At 50.3% G+C, this 18,671-nt stretch overlaps 2 protein-coding genes across 3 annotated transcripts; one reads left to right on the top strand and one right to left on the bottom strand.

Annotated features, from left to right (window-relative positions):
• Positions 1-226: 226 nt before the first annotated feature.
• MYBL2 (MYB proto-oncogene like 2) lies at positions 227-17,118 on the top strand. Of its 2 annotated transcripts, none has more exons than XM_052683479.1 (14): positions 227-344; positions 2,917-3,010; positions 4,148-4,219; positions 4,606-4,698; positions 6,357-6,577; positions 6,736-6,892; positions 7,625-7,894; positions 8,683-9,069; positions 10,849-10,988; positions 11,957-12,056; positions 12,688-12,801; positions 13,353-13,469; positions 14,175-14,321; positions 16,390-17,118. In XM_052683479.1, exons 3-14 carry the CDS (start codon positions 4,163-4,165, stop codon positions 16,516-16,518), a joined length of 1,932 nt encoding a protein of 643 aa, XP_052539439.1. In that variant the 5' UTR covers positions 227-344; positions 2,917-3,010; positions 4,148-4,162; the 3' UTR covers positions 16,519-17,118. The 2 variants fall into 2 exon arrangements, with proteins under 2 accessions (XP_052539439.1, XP_052539437.1); XM_052683477.1 differs by lacking the exon at positions 227-344 and adding an exon at positions 2,226-2,427.
• Positions 356-2,268, bottom strand: LOC128080818 (uncharacterized). Its single transcript, XM_052683513.1, has 2 exons — positions 2,050-2,268; positions 356-1,412 (listed from the first exon to the last, which is right to left on the bottom strand). Exon 2 carries the CDS (start codon positions 1,382-1,384, stop codon positions 707-709), a length of 678 nt encoding a protein of 225 aa, XP_052539473.1. The 5' UTR covers positions 1,385-1,412; positions 2,050-2,268; the 3' UTR covers positions 356-706.
• Positions 17,119-18,671: the final 1,553 nt, after the last annotated feature.

Below are 18,671 nucleotides of genomic sequence, written 5' to 3'. Positions count from 1 at the left end.
AGCTGGCGTTAGCAAGTAACTTTAGAGACAAAAATGAGTGGAAGCGCGAGGTAGGAAGAGCAGCTCCAGCAGCTGTAGGAGTGCGGTGGGAGCGCTCTGCCAGGCTCAAAGCTGAAGCACAAACTTAAGTTCGTACAGCAAGAACATCTCAAACAGCTCGCAGCTGGCAGCCCCTGCAGCCCCGCGCTCTGCCTGTGCTTCTCCCCACGTGCCAGAAGAGGGATCCCGAGCCCCGGCCCCGCAGATACCCGCGGGCCAGGCAGCCGCCCGGCTCCCGCATAGCAGAGCCGGGAAGAGCAGGATGCGGCTTTTCTTCTCGCACGGCCGCCGGGGCCGCGGGGCAGGTAACGGCGCGGGACGGGCAGCAGCGCGGCCGGGAGCGGGGCCTGGCCGGCCATGTTGGGGCGGGGTGGCGCGGGGCCGGCCGAGGGCCTTCACGCTCCGTCAGTCAGAACGAGCCCAGGGGGTTGGAGGGCGCTGAGCGTGGCCCGGCCTGCGGAAAGGCGCAGAGGGGGAAGTTGAAAGCTTTATTAGCTTAATACAAAAGACAGCAGTAGGATAGGAGCGGGGAGCTGGGCTGGAGGCTGTGGGCTGCAGAGCATGGGGCTCTGCCGTCAGCTTCCCACCACAGTCACATCCCGCTGAGGAGAAAAACCTCACCGTTACCCCACACCGTGCAGCTGTGACCACTGCCAGGGCTGAGGCATCACGGGGCCTGGCGCAGGAGCACAGAGCCCAGCTCTGCATCGCCCAGCTGGGCCTCATGGGACAGAGCCACGTGTCTCCTGGGCCAGGACACAGGGAGCACTACAGGGGTGCCCAGCGGTGATATGTCTGGCTTGGAGCAGCCCAGGAAGCTCATATCGAGGGGCAGGCTGGTGTCCAGGGGAGGCTTTATTTCTGAGATCTCCCACCTGGCTGCTGGGGGCTTGCCAGGGGACAGCAGGTCACTCAGCAGCTCGGTGCTATGGGACAGTGCTCTCTCCTGGAGGCTCCTCCTAGCCTTGCACGGTGTGGAGGTGTTCCTCGATGTCACATCCAGCAAGCATCCAGGCCCAGCAGGCAGCTCACAGGGCACAGCTGGCAGGTCGAATACAGCAGGGCCGAAGGGGCTCCTGCAGAAGGAGAGGAAGCTGAGCTCTGAGGAGCTCAGGCCAGCCCTCACTCCACTGTCCATGGGTTGTGCCACCATACACACAGGGCTGCCCCTCACGGTGTCCGCATCTGCCAGCAGCTCCCAGGCACTCTGCTTTGGGGCACTACTGGAGTTCAGGTAGTAACTGCACACAGGAGAGAATTGAGTGTGCCCAGAGGCCCCCGTCACAAATCCGTTGTCCAGGAGGTCCTTAATGGTCAGGATGCTGTGCTGCTGGGAGGACAGCATGGCACAAGGCTGGAGGAGCCAGGAGTCCCTGTTGGAGCACACAGTTTAAAGACTACCCCCACCAGCAGCCCCTCAGACCCAGGCAAGGCACCTTCCTGCCCCATCTGCTAATGGGGCACAGGACCCACACTCCAGCACCAGGAAATGACTTTTCAGACCCCTTGTTAGGCAGGGGGACAAGGTAGCATCCCTAGGTTTGTGCTCACTCGATCTGCATAGTGCTATTAGCTTTGTTCTCCTGGGTGTGAGGAGCCTTAAAGCATCCCTGCTGCAGGGGACACCTGGGGTGGCCATCAGAGAGGCTTTACTCCCCTTCCTGAGGTCAGGAGAGCATTTATCCCAGGTGGAGCCAGGCTGCATCCCAGTATGTGCAGCACAGAGGCCTTACAGACACAGCTATGCCAGGATGACCTGGGGACACACAGCATCAGAAATCACATCACAGAGCCCTTTAAGAGCAAAAGCAGAGAGCACACAGGTTTACTCAGGACAGTTATGAGATCATCCCAAAGGGAAACACTCAAGAGGCCCAGACGCTTCTTAAATAAATCTTTAAGTAGCACCTGGGGGTTGGAGATTCATTATCTTTGAGGTCCCTTCCAACCCTGGCCATTCTGAGATAATAAATGGAGCAATATCTGGGAAATAAGAAGAGCACTACTTGCCTTCAATGCCTATAGGTGTCTTTCAGGATCGCAGCCCTTCCTTTACCCCTGATTAAAGTGCTTTTATAGTGCCGGCAGATTAATTAACGAGTGGTTCCCTCGTTCAGTTCATTCGGGAACGCCGCGCGTTAGTTCCCGTTAGTTCCGTTCGTTCCGTTAGCACAGTCGCGGCCCGCTGCGCTGCGCTGCGGGTTCACCCTCGGCTCGGGCGGGGCACAGGCATCAGGTCGCCCTCCCGCGCGCGCCTCTTTGTGCGGGCGCCGGCGCTGTGCGCATGCGCGGCCCGGCCCCGCTCGAGGGGGGGCAACCGTTGGCGCGAGATAGGAAACTGCCGCCGCCGCCGCCCGGCCCCGCCGCCATGGCGCGCCGCAGCCGCGGGTGAGTGGCTCCCCGGCGCGGGGACGGCCCGACGGCTTCTCGCTGAGGATGGTGGGAGGAGGTTGTGGTTCATGGGGTCTCGCGGTCTCGTTCTCGATGTTCCCGAGAGGTGTGGATGGGGTGGCGGAGCCCGGCCCAGAGCTGCCGTCCCGCCGCCCGCCTCTTCGCGCTGCCCTCGGGCTGGGCCCGGCGGCTCAGAGCTGTCCGCGCCGAGCCCGCTGTGCCAATGCAGTGAGGGAGGACGCTGGGGAGCTGGATGAAGGAGGATGGAGCGGGGCTGGGTTCACGGAGCCCGCGCTGATGGGCTGGAACCGAAGGAGCGTCCATTCTCAGTGTCACTGTGAGACTGGCAAACGCGCAGTGGGTCCTGGAGCTGAAGGGGCTGCGGGGAGGCTGAGGGAGAGTCTGCGAGTGTGTGTTGGTAGGGGGGGCAGCTCCCTCTGCTTTTCCTAGAGCGAATGGGATAACGCTCTGTCTGTTGCTCTGCAGTGAGGACCAGGATGAGCTGCACTGCCAGGACACTGACTCGGATGTGCCTGAGCAGCGGGATGGCAGGTGCAAGGTCAAGTGGACGCAGGAGGAGGTGAGTGAGGGCAGGATGCACGCTGCTGATAGGGCTGTGGGTGGAGTTTGGTAGGTTTTTAGGGTGAGCAGCTCATCCTGCTCCTCGCCTGCTGCCACAGCACCCACTCATGGTGTCTTATTGCTGGGAAAGTCCCTTTGTCTGTTTTTCTGAGGCCTTGATGGGAGGAAGATCAGGCGAGTTTGAAGCCTGGGGAGTGAAGAGCTCTGACCACTTCAGCATCTGGGCTGACAGCAAGGTGTCAGCTGCCTGCAGCAGGTGCTAGAGGGTGGTGGAGGCCTGGAGCTGGTTCATGCAGTGCAGATGCCCTCTTCTGTAGTCAAATTGGACACTGTTGGGGCCATTAGCACTGTGGCAAAGAGTCTGAAATGAGCTGGCATGTTTTCTGCCCTAGTTCTATTCCCTCCAAAATCCTTTTTTCTTATTCTGTGAAAGCTACAAGCGTTTCATTTCCCTTGGGCTCTGAATATGGAGTAAGAGTGGCCTTTGTGCAGAGATCAAAATCTCAGGCTTATGTTGGGCAATGAATTATTTCTTACCTTTGTTTGCCCATCCACAAGGTGTTTCATTTCCTTGCCCACAGGCAAGGAAGCCCATAGCAGGCTTTGTGCAAGGTGTAAGAGCAGGAAAACCTGTGTGCAGGGCTTGTGAGAGAAGTGCTGTAGAGCTGTCAGTGTAAAAAGGCAGCAGACTGCCTGGTTAGTAGCAGTGTACTTAGAACAGTCTGTTTCTTTGGCCAGGTGAAGGCACTATGTGAGCTGGGAGATGAGCTGCCTGGTCAGGGGCATACTGGGGCTAGATAAGCAGGTAGCTCTGGCTATGTAGTTTGAACCAAACTACTTTGGAACAGAGCTCAGTGTAAGCCTGAATGTGATCACAGCAACTAAGTTTGTTTTGTACTCTGCTCTCATCATGCACACACCAGGAACTTGCCCTAGTACAGAGCTCTGAGTCAAAAGTGTTCTAGCTGGCCTCTGTGCAGTGGGGCACTGTTGAAAGACTCATATACCCTCTTCCCTGTAAGGCAGATATAAAAAGCTTAACAGTTAAAAAAGTATCTAGATTGTTCTCTTGATGTTGTTAGCCCTGGGGTAATTGTGGCACGTTTTGCTCAGTGGATGTCTTTGTTCTTTGCAGGATGAACAGCTGAAGATGTTAGTAAGACATTATGGGCAGAATGACTGGAAGTTCCTGGCCAGTCACTTTCCTGTAAGTGCTCCTTTGCTTGGTTGGGAATTGTAGTGTTTGCATGCTGATTCTTGTGCTCAGGTTGCTTACTGTCCCCATGCAACACCTTGTATGGTGGGACTTTGTTCTGTAGCTGCTACTGTTGAACAAATTCAGTGCTCTCTGGGGCAGGGTGACACATCCTTCTTGCTTAGAGGAGTTCATGTGTGAGTTTGTTGGGAGCTGGAGTGAGACACTGAGGTTCCTGTCCCTGTATTCTATACCCAATACCCTCTACTATTGCCATAGTATGCATTCTCTCTGTAGTTTTTCCATGGGCAGACTGTGTGTGTGAGGACTGCTGTGTTTCTACAGGGGTTTTTGGAGCCTCCAGTCTAATGTATGTCTGCTCTGATTCCTTTCCACAGAACCGTAGTGACCAGCAGTGTCAGTACCGTTGGCTGAGGGTGTTGAATCCAGACTTGGTTAAGGGCCCTTGGACCAAAGAGGAGGACCAAAAGGTAAGTCAGGCAAGAACAGGATCTGAGCATTGGGCTGTGGCCCTCTGTCAAAGTGGAGGTGTCAGACTCTCTGGTCTTACAGACTGTAGGTAGCTCTTTCCAGTTGTGGGTACTCACAAAAGCTCCACTCTTGACCTGTTCTGAGCAGCCTAATGCAGCCATGGTCATGATAAGCAGAAGCAGGCCTAGGCATCTTCAGCTGAACACTCTTTCACACTGTACTGCTGACAGTGCTGTAAGCTAGCAAGGAAGAGAGCAGAAATGGGAATTAATTCATCCATCTGTCTGTGGTTCTCTGTCTGACCTGGCCATGATGAACCTAACCAAAAATAAATCTGGCTTTTTCCATGCTGTGGTGGATTGACAGATGAGCTGTGAGTTCTGAGACTCTGCTGTTTCCTGCTGGTGCAGAGTGAGCTGAGAGCAAGCAGCTCAGACATCCTTAAGAAGAGTTGAAATTAATTTCTAGTCATGTGTGTTCTGCTGTGAAATTTCTTAGTTTGTCAGATTCCCTGTAACATCCCTGCTCACCTATTTCTTTCCATTTTGCACCCATTGCAATTCCTTCTGCCTTCTGGAATTTCCATCTGTGTTATGTCAAACACTTCCTGAGGAGGCTTATAACAATTCCCTACCTTCCTACAACAGAACAGTTGCTGCCTATTTTCCCCTTGTCGTTTTATGTCCTGATGGCCAGCCAACCTAGTCCTGATGCCCATTGCCATCATAGCCAAGCCAGGCTCCAGCGTGGATAGCTTTGTGCTGCAAACTCTCCAGGTCCCTGGACATGGATATCTGTGGCCCGTTTGTCTGCCCTAGTCAGTCAGTCAGCAGTTGGAATGTTAGCTATAGATCAAGAGCCCTGTGAGCAGGATCTGTGATGCACCTGCTACCTGCACCTTTCAGCTAAGCACTGCTGGACAGAGTGAAAATAGTCTTTTGGAGTCATCTGGCCCATCTCTGAGATTTTGGCAGGCTAAATGCTGCAGGCAGCATGTTATGTTACATTGCTATGTTGCATGGATGTATTTCAGGCCAATCAAAAAAGATTCCTTACCTGGAAGCATTTGCACTGGGTTTCAGGCAGACGTGTCAAATCCCTTGGTGAAGAGGAAATTGCAAAGCAGACGGCTTGTTCTGACCTTAGTGGGGCATGGATCTGCAATTTGTGTCTTCTCCAGGGAGTTGGACCCTCTGTTAAAGGAAGGCTGTGCCATGCTGTTCCAGCAGGCAGAGGATTGTAGGCACAGTGGGAACTCTGTCCATGCAGCCAGGTTCTTGGGAAGAGAGGAAAACAGAGGAGTCTTGGAGCACATGGGACTTGATGCTTTGCTCTGGCTTGTTCCTCGCTGCACCTGCCCATCTCTGTCCCAGCCCTCTGTGAGCCATCATCTGCATCCATAGGTGTCAAGTGGCAAAATTTCTGCATGAAGACTGCTTCTTCCAGGCATTCGGTTGAATTGTTGCTCACAGAAATGCTTTTCACCTGTCAGTGACATTGTCACGTGTCAGTGCTGCATCCCTCCAGCTTTTTTGCCTTAATGGATCCTTCTCTGTCCGCCTGTACCTGGTTCCAACACAGGTGAAATGCAAAGCAATGCCTGTGCTGACCTTCTCCTTTGCTCCATTTCCTTATTTCCTTCCTATTTTCTTCAAAGGTAATAGAACTGGTTAAAAAATATGGCACCAAACAATGGACTCTGATAGCCAAGCACCTGAAGGGACGCTTAGGAAAGCAGTGCCGGGAACGCTGGCATAACCACCTGAACCCTGAGGTGAAGAAATCCTCGTGGACAGAGGAGGAGGATCGCATCATTTTTGAGGCCCACAAGGTCCTGGGGAATCGCTGGGCTGAGATTGCCAAACTGCTGCCTGGGAGGTAGGGTGTCTTTGCTCACTGGTACCGTCAGAGCTGGGTGGCTTGTGGAGATTTATGTGTTGGTCTCACAGGACGAAGCTGGGGAGCTCACAGCTGTTAGCTGTGCTTTAAGGCTGCTGATAATAACAACTTTTTATTTTCTTCTGCTTTCTCTGTAGGACTGACAATGCTGTGAAGAATCACTGGAACTCCACCATCAAGCGCAAAGTGGACACGGGAGGCTTCCTCAATGAAACAAAGGAGTCCCAGCCACTGTATTTGCTCGTGGAAGTGGATGACAATGAGAGCCAAAGTGGAACAAGAGCCGGGAGCCAGGTACTGCACAAGTATGTGGGCAGTTGGGTCTGTGTCTGCTCTGCTAATGTGCAACAGAGCTGCTCTGTCACCCTGCTGCTGCCTCTAACACTGCCTTTGGGTTTATATAAAGAGTCTGTGCCTTCTCCAAGACACTGACTCTTGGGAGATCTCTCCCTCCAGGAGTTGGAGGTATGTGTGCCCAAGTGTGTTACCCAAGTGGAAGACAGCAGCCTGCTATTGTTATCTTGCTAACCCCAGTGTCAAGTCTGTATTGGAGTCTGAAAATTTTGGGGGGGATCCATTATGCTCTTGCAAGCAGGGGAGAGGTTGCTTCAGGCTGTGCAGTGATGGGGGGGATGATGAAGAGGTACTGAGTTCCCTTCCTTTAAAATGGAAAGCAGGAAAAGTACACATACATATTGTATGAAGAAAGCATGACACTTTCAAAGGCAGGCTCTTCAGAGGAAGTGTAGAGTTATTGCTACCTGCCCAGCCTTTGTTCCACTTCCTTCCGGATACTGTTGAGAGACATCTTCAGTTAAATAGTCCTTCTCTTAATTTGCATGGGCTCCTTCAGGTGGTGTATGCCACAGTGCAATGAGGGAGAACAGGGATGTGAGACAATCCAAATGGCTGTTAGGAAAGCAGGAGGAGCGAGTGGGCCGAAGGATCAGTGCTCATGGCCTAGGACTTGATCTTGTTCACTTGGTTTCTGCTAATGGCTGCACTTTTTTTCTTGTTTGTGTGAAGACCGTTGTGCCAAACTGGCCAGTCGATATCTCTGAAATAAAGGAGGAGGACGTCAGCGATGAGGAGGTGACAGGTTTGCAGGAGCTACCATCAGAGTTGCCAGCTGCTGACCTGGCCGAGCACAACGGGGAAGGAACCGCAGATGATGCGGTGCCTGAGGATGCCTCGGCATCTGTCGCATCTCCATACAAATGGGTCGTGGAAGCTGCCAATTATTTGTGTCCTACGTCTGTCCCAGCATTAAATGAAGCTCTGGACATGATTGAATCTGTAAGTAGCACACCTTTGCTCCTCCAGCTAGTGGTGGGAGACTTACGGGACCTGATTTCCACCACTGTTCCACTGAGTGAACTTGCTGGGTCACCTTGCTTATTACCATAGGTATAAGGAGAGTTGTGTGGATTCCTTTAGTTTAGCCTCCAGTTTGATTCATCCACAGAACACTTTGCAGCCAACAAAGGGAAATAGCTGGTTCATGAGCTGATTGTCTGTGAAATATTCACTTCAGATATGTAAAGAAGGACTTTGTGCCCGAGGCTTAGTGGCCAATTTGTGGGTCCTTAGAGGCCTGTTGAAATGGTACTTGTATTGATGGGGTTGAGCTGTGAATGGTTCTGGCTATTTTTCATCTGTTTACAACAGTGTGCTTTACAGAGTAGCCCTGTATCCATCCACCCATGTTGGTGTGACCAAGTTTGGCAACAGTCACCTTTTTCAGACTCTGTCCCCAACCATTTCTGTTTTGCTCCCTCTGTGTGGATGCAGCTGTGAGCTGCAGCTGTGCTGTGAACTGAACTGGGAAACCAACCTAGCGTAAAAAGAAAAAAACGCCCTGTGCACAAACAGCTTTCAGCTGGATCAGGTCTGTGGTCTGACTCTCAGCTGTGTTGACTGCAGAGAAAAGAGAGCTTGATTTCTTCTGTAGCCAGGCTCCTTGCAAAAGGCAGTGCAGTCTGCACACCTGCTTTTTTCACCTTGCAGTTAACCTTTGTATTTGCACCAGTCAGCTGCTCAGCTTTTTTTCCTGGGCCGTTGCTGATGGCTTCTCTTGTATGCAGGACCCGGATGGGTGGTGTGACCTGACCCAGTTTGACCTGCCTGAGGAACCCTCTGCTAGCAGCAGCAGCAGCAGCAACAGCCCGGTGCAGCAAACGCCCAGCAAACCAACGCCATCCCTGCCCAACGTGACTGAGTACCGCCTGGATGGCCACACCATCTCTGACCTGAGCAAGAGCAGCAAGGGGGAACTCATCCCCATCTCGCCACATGCGGAGGTGAGCTTTGGCACGCCGCCCTCTGTGTTGAAGAGGCAGAAGAAGAGGAAAATCTCCCTCTCCCCAGTCACGGAGAATGCCCCCAGCACCAGCCTCTCCTTCCTTGACGCCTGCAACAGCATGACGCCCAAGAGCACACCTGTCAAGACACTGCCCTTCTCTCCATCTCAGGTACAGAATGGCACAGGCCAGCCTGGGCTCCTCTGCTTGTGTTTGTTTGTGAACTATAAGCATGTCAATGCTGTGCCTTAATGCTGTAATCTCACCAGCTCTGCCATCTTTGTGTTTCTCTTCTCTTGCATTAGGCAGTTCCAGTGCATAGGGTATGCGTGTGTTTCTGGTAAAAGAAGGTGTAGAGCTGGGTTCTGGCACTGCTTGTCTTCAGTGCTGCTCTTTCTGTGAGAGCAGCAGCCTATGGTTCCCCCAGCAGGAGTACTTGCAGCGCAGGCCAAGTTACCCTGTATGATGGATGGGGCCACGTGCCTGCTATGAGGAAGGAGCACTGCTATGCAGATCTGCACCTGCCCACTGCAGGAGAGAGCACAGTGCTTCCTTGTCCAGGGTACCGTGTGTGGGCATTGCTGCCCTGGCATGGGATAGCAGTGATGTGACAGTGCATGCGGCTTTCCTTTCTTATTTTTAGCACAATCATCTGTCTGGATAGCAGCTGCTGGTGGTGCACATCTGTGAGTTGATGGCACAGGGATGTGCTCACAGGCCTTGTCTTTGTTACAAATTAATCTTAGGACTTTCCCATGTTTACCATGACTGTAGTAGCATCCATACCTGGTCTCACAACAAACACCTTACTGAAGTGCTGCAGCATTCAGACCCTCTGACTCCTACCTTGACACAGTGAAGTTCTGTCAATAAGACAAGATAAATCCTGTTGCACTGCTGTGTCAGCTAGCAAAGCTTCCACAGCTACTCTGTCGTTCACACACTCTCCCTGTGCCACTAGCTGAACCTTCCAGGACTTTGTATTTCTGGTGTTTCTGCTGCCCTCAGTGACACGTGGTAGAACACAATGAGCCACTCTGATACCCAGATTCAGATCAACCTTGAATGCAAGGCCATCGAGAACTGGGGATTCAAAGTGAAACCTGGGTAGTGCAGTTCTGCCATGAGAAGCTGAGAGGCCTAGTATTAAACTGAGAACATGGGAAGTTCCATGTGAGTAAAATTTCTTTAAGAGTGACAGTGCTGTGAAACACTGCCCGAAGAAGTTGTAGAGACTCCTTCTCTGGGGATATTCAAAACCTGCCTGGGTGCTTTCTTGTATAATCTACTGTAGAAACCTGCTTTATCAGCTGGGATGGACTCAATGATCTTGATAGATCCCTTCCAACCCCTATAATTATGTGATTCCACAGTCACCTGAGAGATCAGTCTCAGACTGAACCCATGCCATCAGTTGAATGTAACACAAACAGCTCATTTATTTATTACAGTCAATTGTCTGTGTTACTTGAAGTGACCTTGTGGTTGCTGACTGGAACTCAGAGCAGGCTTTTTGTTGTGCTGGTGGTACTGCTCCTTCACCACACAGCTAGGCCTTATCTGTACCAGTGTGAGCAGAGACTTCCCTCCCATCTTGTAGCTGACTGGTTGTATCTGCTTACCTCTTGGGAAAGAACTTTGTAGGTGTGAGGCACCTTCTTTGATGCCTTAGTCCACCTAATGGTCTATCTCAGTAAGAGCCATCCCAGCTGATGCTAGGATGAATCCCCCTTCTGCCACTTGATTTTGACAAAGGTCACCCTTGGTCTTACTGAGGCAGATCCTCCAGTGAGTGCCATTCAGTATGGGAGGGTTTTCCCTTCTCCCTCCTCCCCCCCCTTCTTTTCTTTTTTGTAAAAAAAAAAAAAAGATTCTGACTGATGATACCACGTTGGAAAGTTCGGGACTGACTGACTGACTGTTTTCCTCTTTCTGTCCTACATCATGCAGTTCTTAAACTTTTGGACCAAACAAGATACACTAGAACTGGAGAACCCATCTCTTACCTCCACGCCTGTGTGCAGTCAGAAGGTGATTGTCACCACCCCTCTGCACAGGGACAAGACTCCTCTGCTCCAGAAAAACTCGGCGTAAGTCCTGTATTTCTTCTTTCCCATCCCAACCTGAGCAGTGTCCTTTTTCACACAGGAGTTTGATTCGAGTCAAACAAAACTTCCCCAGAGCTGGCACAACCGAGAGTGACAAAGCAGGCTGCGGGATTTCCTTAAATTGGTGTGGCACCCAAAGACAGCTTCTCTGTTTGCTGCAGGGAACAAGTGTCCCATCTGGTAGGGACCTCAGCCAAATGACTGCTGTTGTGCTCAGCTGCTTGGTCGGCTGATGCCTCCTGTGCACGTCTTTGGGAAGCGTTACGATGCTGTGAGCCCTCTGCCAGCTGGGAAGCAGCTCAACAAAGGCTGTTCAGATCCATCCCTTTAGATCTGCACCCTCTGACTTGTGGGGCAGTCCAGGGCATGATCTTGAGGCATCATCCCAGCCAGGTGAGAGAGGGTGTCCTGCACAGGGAGTGTCCTGCTGGCAGGCCTGTCTCTGCACGTCGCTACACTGATTCAGCACAGTTTGTGGAGGTGCTGGCTGTGCTAGCAAAACTGATGTGGCCCAGAGCAGCAACCACATCCCATTGGTGTAAGCTGGCTTAGCTGCTCCAAGTGTAATTGTGTTGGGATTTCCACTGACACAAAGCTCTGGCTGGCCATGAGGAACTCTGCTAGCAGAAGCACTGTGGAGTAGCACTGGCCTGCAGGGATCTGTCATGCCAGTATTGCAGGTGTTGTATCACTTTCTGAGAAGGGTCCTTGGTAGTTGACAGAGTGGAGAAGCATACTTGGCATTTCTGAGATATTTTCCCTACTAAAGGTTTCTTGGTAACCTTTGGCCCTGCTTATGCCCCAGGAATGCCCTACCCAGATGTATGGCTTCTGCTGTCACTGTGTGAGACTCTGCAGGCAGTCTGTGTAGTGTGAGTGGAAGGCTGGAGTTTACTTTGTTGATGTACAGCATGTCTGATCTTTAATCTTTTCTACTTCTCTACTGGCAGGTTTGTCACACCAGATCAGAAATACGTGGTGGACAACACTCCACATACCCCAACACCTTTCAAAAATGCTCTGGAAAAATATGGACCAATTAGGCCTTTGGTATGTACTGAACAGGTCTGTTGCTTGCTGGTGGTGGTGTGTGGGGTAGTTTGCAGCAGAGCTGTGAGCCAGCCATTATTTGAATAGCAACATGGTAGAGTTTGGTAATGCTGGGCTGAGATGATGGGGAGGGAGACCTTGTCCTACCAAACATATATCATGGTAAATAGCCCCAGGATTTCTATCTCTGCAAAGTAGTCAAAAAAAAAACAAAACCAAAAAATACCCCGAACTCCAAGCAGCCTTTGAATATGGCCTCAGTGCTTAGTTATTCTTGACCTTGGGGAAAGCAAGGAAACACTGCATCCCTAGATCTCTAACATGGACTGAATGTGGGTGCTGTGAGGATGGCAGTTTCACTATACTGTGCCTTTAGTATACGCTGGTCTCTTGATGGCACACCTGGGGGTTCAACTGCTAAGCGTCTCCCTTGCCTGGAGATCCAGTAAATCTGTCAGGCTAACAGAAATCTTGTGATGTTTTTTCCTGCTGGAAAGTAAATACTTTGTAATGTTTGTCTTTCCACTGTGAGCTCCTGTGGGTTACCCTTCAGTTATCCACTGAAGGAATTTTAAATCTGCCTGGTGTACAACTTATGACAGTCTTGTGCTCTTTCCCCTTCTTGCGTCAGCCACAGACTCCTCACCTGGAAGAAGACTTGAAAGAGGTGCTCCGAAGTGAAGCTGGCATTGAACTTATTATTGAGGATGACGTGAAGCCTGAGAAACAGAAAAGGAAACAAGGGGTAAACTGGTTTTGCTTTCAGTATCTTTTTTTGGGCTGTCCTGTGCTGTTGAGAGGTGTTTTTGCTGGCTGTGTTCATCCTGCTATTTATGCCAAAAAGTTTTTCAGTATGTGGTTGCTGCCTTTTAGTGAGTGAATCTGCTTGTATGCCTGAGGTTAAGGCCTGCTTAAAATACTGCCGGCTGCGGCCTGGTTTATGCAGAACTCAGGGCTGTGCCAGCAGATACAGTCGGACCTGAAGTATCTGTGGCAAGCTGCGCTCCCCACAGGCTGTAGTCTGGTGCAAAAAGTCTCGTGGCTCAGTAGGCCCAGGTGATGTGACCTTCCCTTCTGCTGGAAGGAGTTTCCCCTTCTAAATCAGTGGCTCTTAGTGCCAGCGGGGGGAGCGCTAGAAGCTGCTGTGCCGTGTGGTGGGGAAGGCAGCAGCATGTCTTTTTGAGGTGCTAGTGCAATGCAGACAGGGGGCTTTGTGGGCTCGGTATGCACCCTTGGTCCTTAGGATGGGAGTTCACTGAGTTGATTCATGCTCACGCTTGTATTCGTGTTCCACAGTTGCGCAGGAGTCCCATCAAGAAGGTCCGGAAGTCGCTGGCCCTGGATATTGTGGACGAAGATATGACGCAAAATATGGCAGCCCTCCCCAAAACCATCTGTTTCAAAAGAACCCAGGTGAGGGGTGCTGCAATCAGCAGGGATAGAACTGACTGCAGCAGGGCTGAAAACCAAACTTGGCTGCTGAGCTGCGTGTGGTGCTGGCACCACTGCTGCTTCTTTCTGTCTTTAGCAAGTATGGGACCCTAACCCTTCAGAACAGCAGAAATAGATTTTGTTTTTAACATTAGCAATTTAATACAAGGGCTGTAGGATCCAAAGTTCAGGTATGGTGTAGGCTGAATCACAGCCTGAAGGCCAAAGGCTCTGGATGAACAGAAATGCACGTGAAAAAGCTGCCTGCAGAAGGAGATGCAAATTCCTTTGTGATTTGACTGCTACCCAGTTGCTTTCCTACCTGTGGGATAGGAGAAGCCTTATGTGTTCTCATTCTTGGAGGTTTCCTTGGCTGGTTGCAGGGGTGAGAAGCACCTTCATCTCAGAAGACAAAGGCTGTGTTTTAGCATAGCAATTACTTATTTCTTATAGTCATTTCTGCTTTTTTTTTTCTTTCTTTTTTTTTTTGTCAGCTAGTCTGTTTTGGTTAGTAAGCTTTCCAAAGAAATCTTATGCAAAGCAGTGGTGACTTTGCCACCTGCAATTGCCTTGTAACATGTGGATGAAGTGCTGAGATTTGTTAGTTGACCTTTTGGCCAGGAGAAGTATCAGCACTATTAGTGCAAATTGACTTTTTCCTTTATATTGTTTTCTTTCTTTCTGCAGCCTGTGAATTTCCTGTCGAGAACCTTGAACCTTTCCTCCTCAAACAGGAAGAACGACACTGGCTTGCTCAACAGAGCCTTTGTACAAGTGCAGTCAGAGAAAATGTCCTACAGGAAAATGCCCAGCCATTTCAGACCACCGGCACCAGTAAGCCCTGCAGCTATTCCTTGCCAGCAGCACATCAGCTGGTAGTGCTGCCTCTGTTCTTCTTTGGGAGGAGAGTTATGGGGGTCAAGCTCAAGAGGAACATAGTGTGCTCCTGTGTGGACATCTGTATGCTCTCAGGGCTGTCTTGGCACTCAGTTTTGGAGATGCTGATCTAGCAGTGTCACACTGCAGCTCCCTCTGCTTTTCTCACAAACCTGCCCTTCCACTGGGGCTCAAAGCCCTGTGGCTCATCAGAGCTGTGGCCTGCAGGGCCTATTTGGCCCTGGATTTCTTCCTGGGAATCTGTGTCCTGTCTCAGCCCATCAAGGGATTTAGACTAACCCAGCAGTGGAGTAAACTTCTTTTTTAGGAATCGCTCCTTGGGTGGACAACAGTAGATTAATCTTCTTTGTTTCTCTGACTGTGACAATATTGTGAGTACCAAGGAGGCATTTCTCACCCCTGTGAGGAGTATTTCTAGGTTGTAATGAAACCTGTGTGCCACGGACAGCATGGGCTGCCTTTGTCCTGCCATTTACCTGAACAGTGGCATTACGGTGCTCCAGTGGATGAAGTTTACTTGCCTTTCAAGCATAACTCATAACCTCTGCTGAGATTGGTGCTTTTAAGGTCTGTTGACCTTAGAATTATTTAACCTTTGGGACATAAATGGTTGTGTTCTTCGTAAAATCTTCACTAGTTGATGTAGTTTCAGACAGTACATTAAAAGAATCTGATCCTTCCTTCATTTGGTGGGGTGCCTTGGAGAAGGGCATGATTTTTGCAGGTATTTGTCTGGGCTGAGTCATGGCAATTCTCTGGTAGGATGATATACCTATATATATAAAGGTATGCCTATATAATACACATTTTCCTAGGTGAGGAGTGAAACCAGAGCTGAGGGCTAGCACAGAGGTGTTTTCAGATGCAAGGAAAGTCTCTACAGAGCAGCCTTGGCTCATTCCATCTTCAGATAAACAGAGCATCTGTCTCTGGATTAGAGCTGTCTGTTGTGAAAGCTCTTCCTGACAAATAAGTGCTCCTCAGCCAGTGTAATTCCTTCCCCTTCTCAAAATAGACCCCATTTAAACACTTCCATTTCTCCTCCTGTCCTAGGTAGAGCTGTGTTGCTCTGGGCACTAATAGATCCATATAAATAAAGCTCTGGAAATGACTTAAGGGTTGCAGTAAGTCAGCTTGTGTGGTGGCAGAGTACAGATGTGCTGAGAAATTCCATAGCCCAGAAACAGCAGAGCTGCCTGTGGTGTTGCTGGACTCTTTGGATTTGTTGTACTGGACTAGTGCTGCTAGCAGTGGCAGATATAGATTAAGGATGCTCACTTAGCTTTGAGCTGAACCTAAATTATCCCTGAAGCCATGCTGTGTCTGCATGGGGTGTTACTGTTAGCAAATACTGCACATCATGCTCCAGTTCTTTGCCATACACATAAACGAGCACTTCCAGTTGAGGGCAGTATGTATTGTTTTGCTGCATTTATCAGAAGATTGCAGAGGTTTTCCTAGCATAGCAAAGCATGTCATGGGGGCTCTTGCTTTACTCAGTGACTGAAGCACACCTGATTTTTTTCAGCTCTTCTTGTGTGCTGTGTGAGGCCCTGTTGAAGCCACAGGCACTAAATTACTGCTAAGGATGGATGGTCTTTCTGACCAATCCAACCCTTCAAGGTCTGGGGCTGAGCAGCTTCCATGGGCGTTGAGCTGATCAGCAGTAAACCTGGAAGCTGCTGTTGAATTCCTTTCATCCCTCCAGGCTCTGTTCAGCACAGTGAAGCTTAGTGGGCTTGTTCTCTGGGGTTTTGGTCCCAAGACAAGCTGGGGAAAGCCCTAAAGAGGCCTATGGGTGGTTCTGCAATGGGACACTCAACTGGAAACTGCTGAACATAGCACCCCAAGCTAGAGATTTTTGTTTTTCCTGGGAGCAGATAGTTTTTATTTATTTATGCACACTGTTTTAAAGCAGTATGTCAATGTTGTGTTTATTTCACTGGTCCCCAGCACCTTCCTCTCCCTGGGCTATGTTGTCCGTATTCTTTTTTTCTCTCCATAGATGACCAAGGCTTGGAAGGCGGTGGCCTGTGGTGGAACCCGAGACCAACTCTTCATGCAGGAGAAAGCACGACAGTTCTTGGGCATGCTGAAACAAAGTCACACGTCAAGGACCTTAATCTTATCGTGAAGGATTGTTCTGCTCTTTTATGTTTTAAATTTTCTTATAAAAGAAGAGGAGGGAAAGCTGGGGGGGGAAAAAGTCCTCTGCAAGGCCATAGCATGGAGGGGTGAATTTTTCCCTTCTATTCCCAGGTTAGATCTGTATCGTAATAAATTAACTGCTGACTAAAATGTCGGATACAAGTTCTGGAATCCCTGTGGAAAGGCAAATGAGGGAGGGGTGGAGAACTGACAGCAAGAGCACTCAGCAAGACCTGGGTTCTGCAGGCACAGGAAGCTGATTCGCCTTCAAGCATGCATATCAGGCACTGGAAACAGACTTTGAAGGCTGCTGGGTTTCATGCTGGCTGCTCTGGTACTTTGGGAATGGCTCTTGTTAAGGTTCCCATGCATCTCCTCATCTGGCTTTTTGCAGGGGATGGTGGTTCCTCCTTGCCTCTAGGGTGAAGATGATTTGCTGTCACGAGAGATGTGTTTTGGAGTGATTCGCATTTGGAGCTGGCCAGCCCTGCAGGGCTGTTTGTACTGCCATGCTGCACAATGGGAGCAGCGGTGCTTCTTCCCAGGGATTTGCTCCCTTTGGAAATAAACAATGGTGCTAACAACACCCTGTTGTTCAGACTTGCTTTGACTCTGCCTGGGGCCTCACAATGTGCACAGGGAGGCAGTGCTGTGCCGGGGTGGCAAGAAGCAGCAGAGCATGCTGTGTACTGCAGCATTTCTGAGGCAGGTCAGTGTGGCTGCAGCCTTGGACATCTGCTGTGAGCCTCTGGCCTTGAGGAGCCTCTGCAGTGCAGACCTTGGCTCCTGAGTCAGTGTTCCTTGGGTGGAGGAGGCCGATCCAGCTGAACAAAGTGCTCAGCCATTAATAACTGGAGGGGATTAATGTTTAAGCATGGGCCTAGTCTGGACCCAAGGGGTAATGCTGTGTTTTGTAGGTGATGTTTGAGATACATTGAGGTCAAATGATGAGCAGATGGGCACAGGGTTTGATGCAGAGGTGGGAAAGACAGGATAGCTCATCAGGCAACTTGTTTTCATGTGGAATCTCTTATTTCCTGGCAAGTTGTAGGCTTTCTCTGTTAGCTTTCCCAAGTTAGGGGAGGAGGGATGGTTTTCCTATTCCCCTCAATAGTTTGCTAGTTTAGGAATGGCTTTGGCCACTTCATGGGAAGGCACGGGGAAGGGATGGGGTGCTGCTGTGAGCATGGGCTGGAAAATAGCAACTTGTATAGCAGAGCCTGTTCTGTCCTGCTTCCTTTAGGAGTCAAAGCTGCGTGTGCAGCCACTTGGGTGCAATATGGTGATTTGGAGCCCTGTTTTACGTAGCCAAAAGTGAAATGCAGTGATTGGAGCAACATGCAACTGTTTGCAATTGGAAAGGTGCTGGAAAATGAAGAGCATCTCACTGGCCAGACTGGTGCATGAGTGGCTCTGCAAACAAGCTCTGTTGTCTCTGTGTTGCAATGTGCCAATTTTTGTAAGCCAGCAAAGCCATGGTGGCAGGCTTGCCTCTGGTGGTTGGCAGCACAGCAAAGTGCAGGGTGAGCATCCCTGCATCCCTGAGCCTCTTCAGTGGAGGATGCTGCAGTCCTTTACAGGGCAGGCAAACAGGAGTGCTATGTGCATCTTGTTTCGGGCTGCGTTTTATAGCAGAAATACAGAGCCAAAAAATCCCTACCAACAAACTTGTTAATAAAACCTTGGATCCTGGGAAACAAGGGAGTTTTCAAAGGCTGGCTCATTTTTCTTTTCTACAAGCGCTGGGCCAAAGCAAATCCATGAAGTCATTTTTATTTCTGTTTCTCTGTGCTGCAGTGTTTGCTTTGGAAATACGGCTGGGACCACTTGTCTGAAAGCCTGGCTGTAGCAGTTTCAATTTTGTTGTTATTTTAAGAGAAATCGTTGTAAAACTCTCCCTCCTTTGGCTTCAGTGGTGGAAGGCAGCCTTTGGGTACCTTTGGGATATTTTTTCCCTAATTGTGTTGGACACATCCCGTGTTGATTCTTATTTTATTCTGAGCCCTTGGGGTACTGAGTTTTGATGGAGATCATCCACAGAATTGCTTGCCATGAGGACTGCCTCGTCTCAACCACTCTTCCACATGCCCTGAGCTCTGCCATCCCTGTGTGGCTTCTGGCTTTCCTCTGTGGGACAAG

The sequence above is a fragment of the Tympanuchus pallidicinctus genome, unplaced genomic scaffold (assembly GCF_026119805.1).
Source record: "Tympanuchus pallidicinctus isolate F22 unplaced genomic scaffold, pur_lepc_1.0 scaffold20, whole genome shotgun sequence".
NCBI classification, from domain to species: domain Eukaryota; kingdom Metazoa; phylum Chordata; class Aves; order Galliformes; family Phasianidae; genus Tympanuchus; species Tympanuchus pallidicinctus.
The sequence above is the reverse complement of the archived record's forward strand: the minus strand, read 5'-3'. Positions and strand labels throughout refer to the sequence as shown.

Coding starts and splice junctions, on each gene's coding strand:
- LOC128080818 (XM_052683513.1), bottom strand. CDS start 1,384: ATGCTGTCCTCCCAGCAGCACAGCATCCTGACCATTAAGGACCTCCTG.
- MYBL2 (XM_052683477.1), top strand. CDS start 2,324: ATGCGCGGCCCGGCCCCGCTCGAGGGGGGGCAACCGTTGGCGCGAGAT. Junction 4,699..6,356: donor CCAAAGAGGAGGACCAAAAG/GTAAGTCAGGCA, acceptor TTTTCTTCAAAG/GTAATAGAACTGGTTAAAAA. Junction 12,057..12,687: donor ATGGACCAATTAGGCCTTTG/GTATGTACTGAA, acceptor TTCTTGCGTCAG/CCACAGACTCCTCACCTGGA.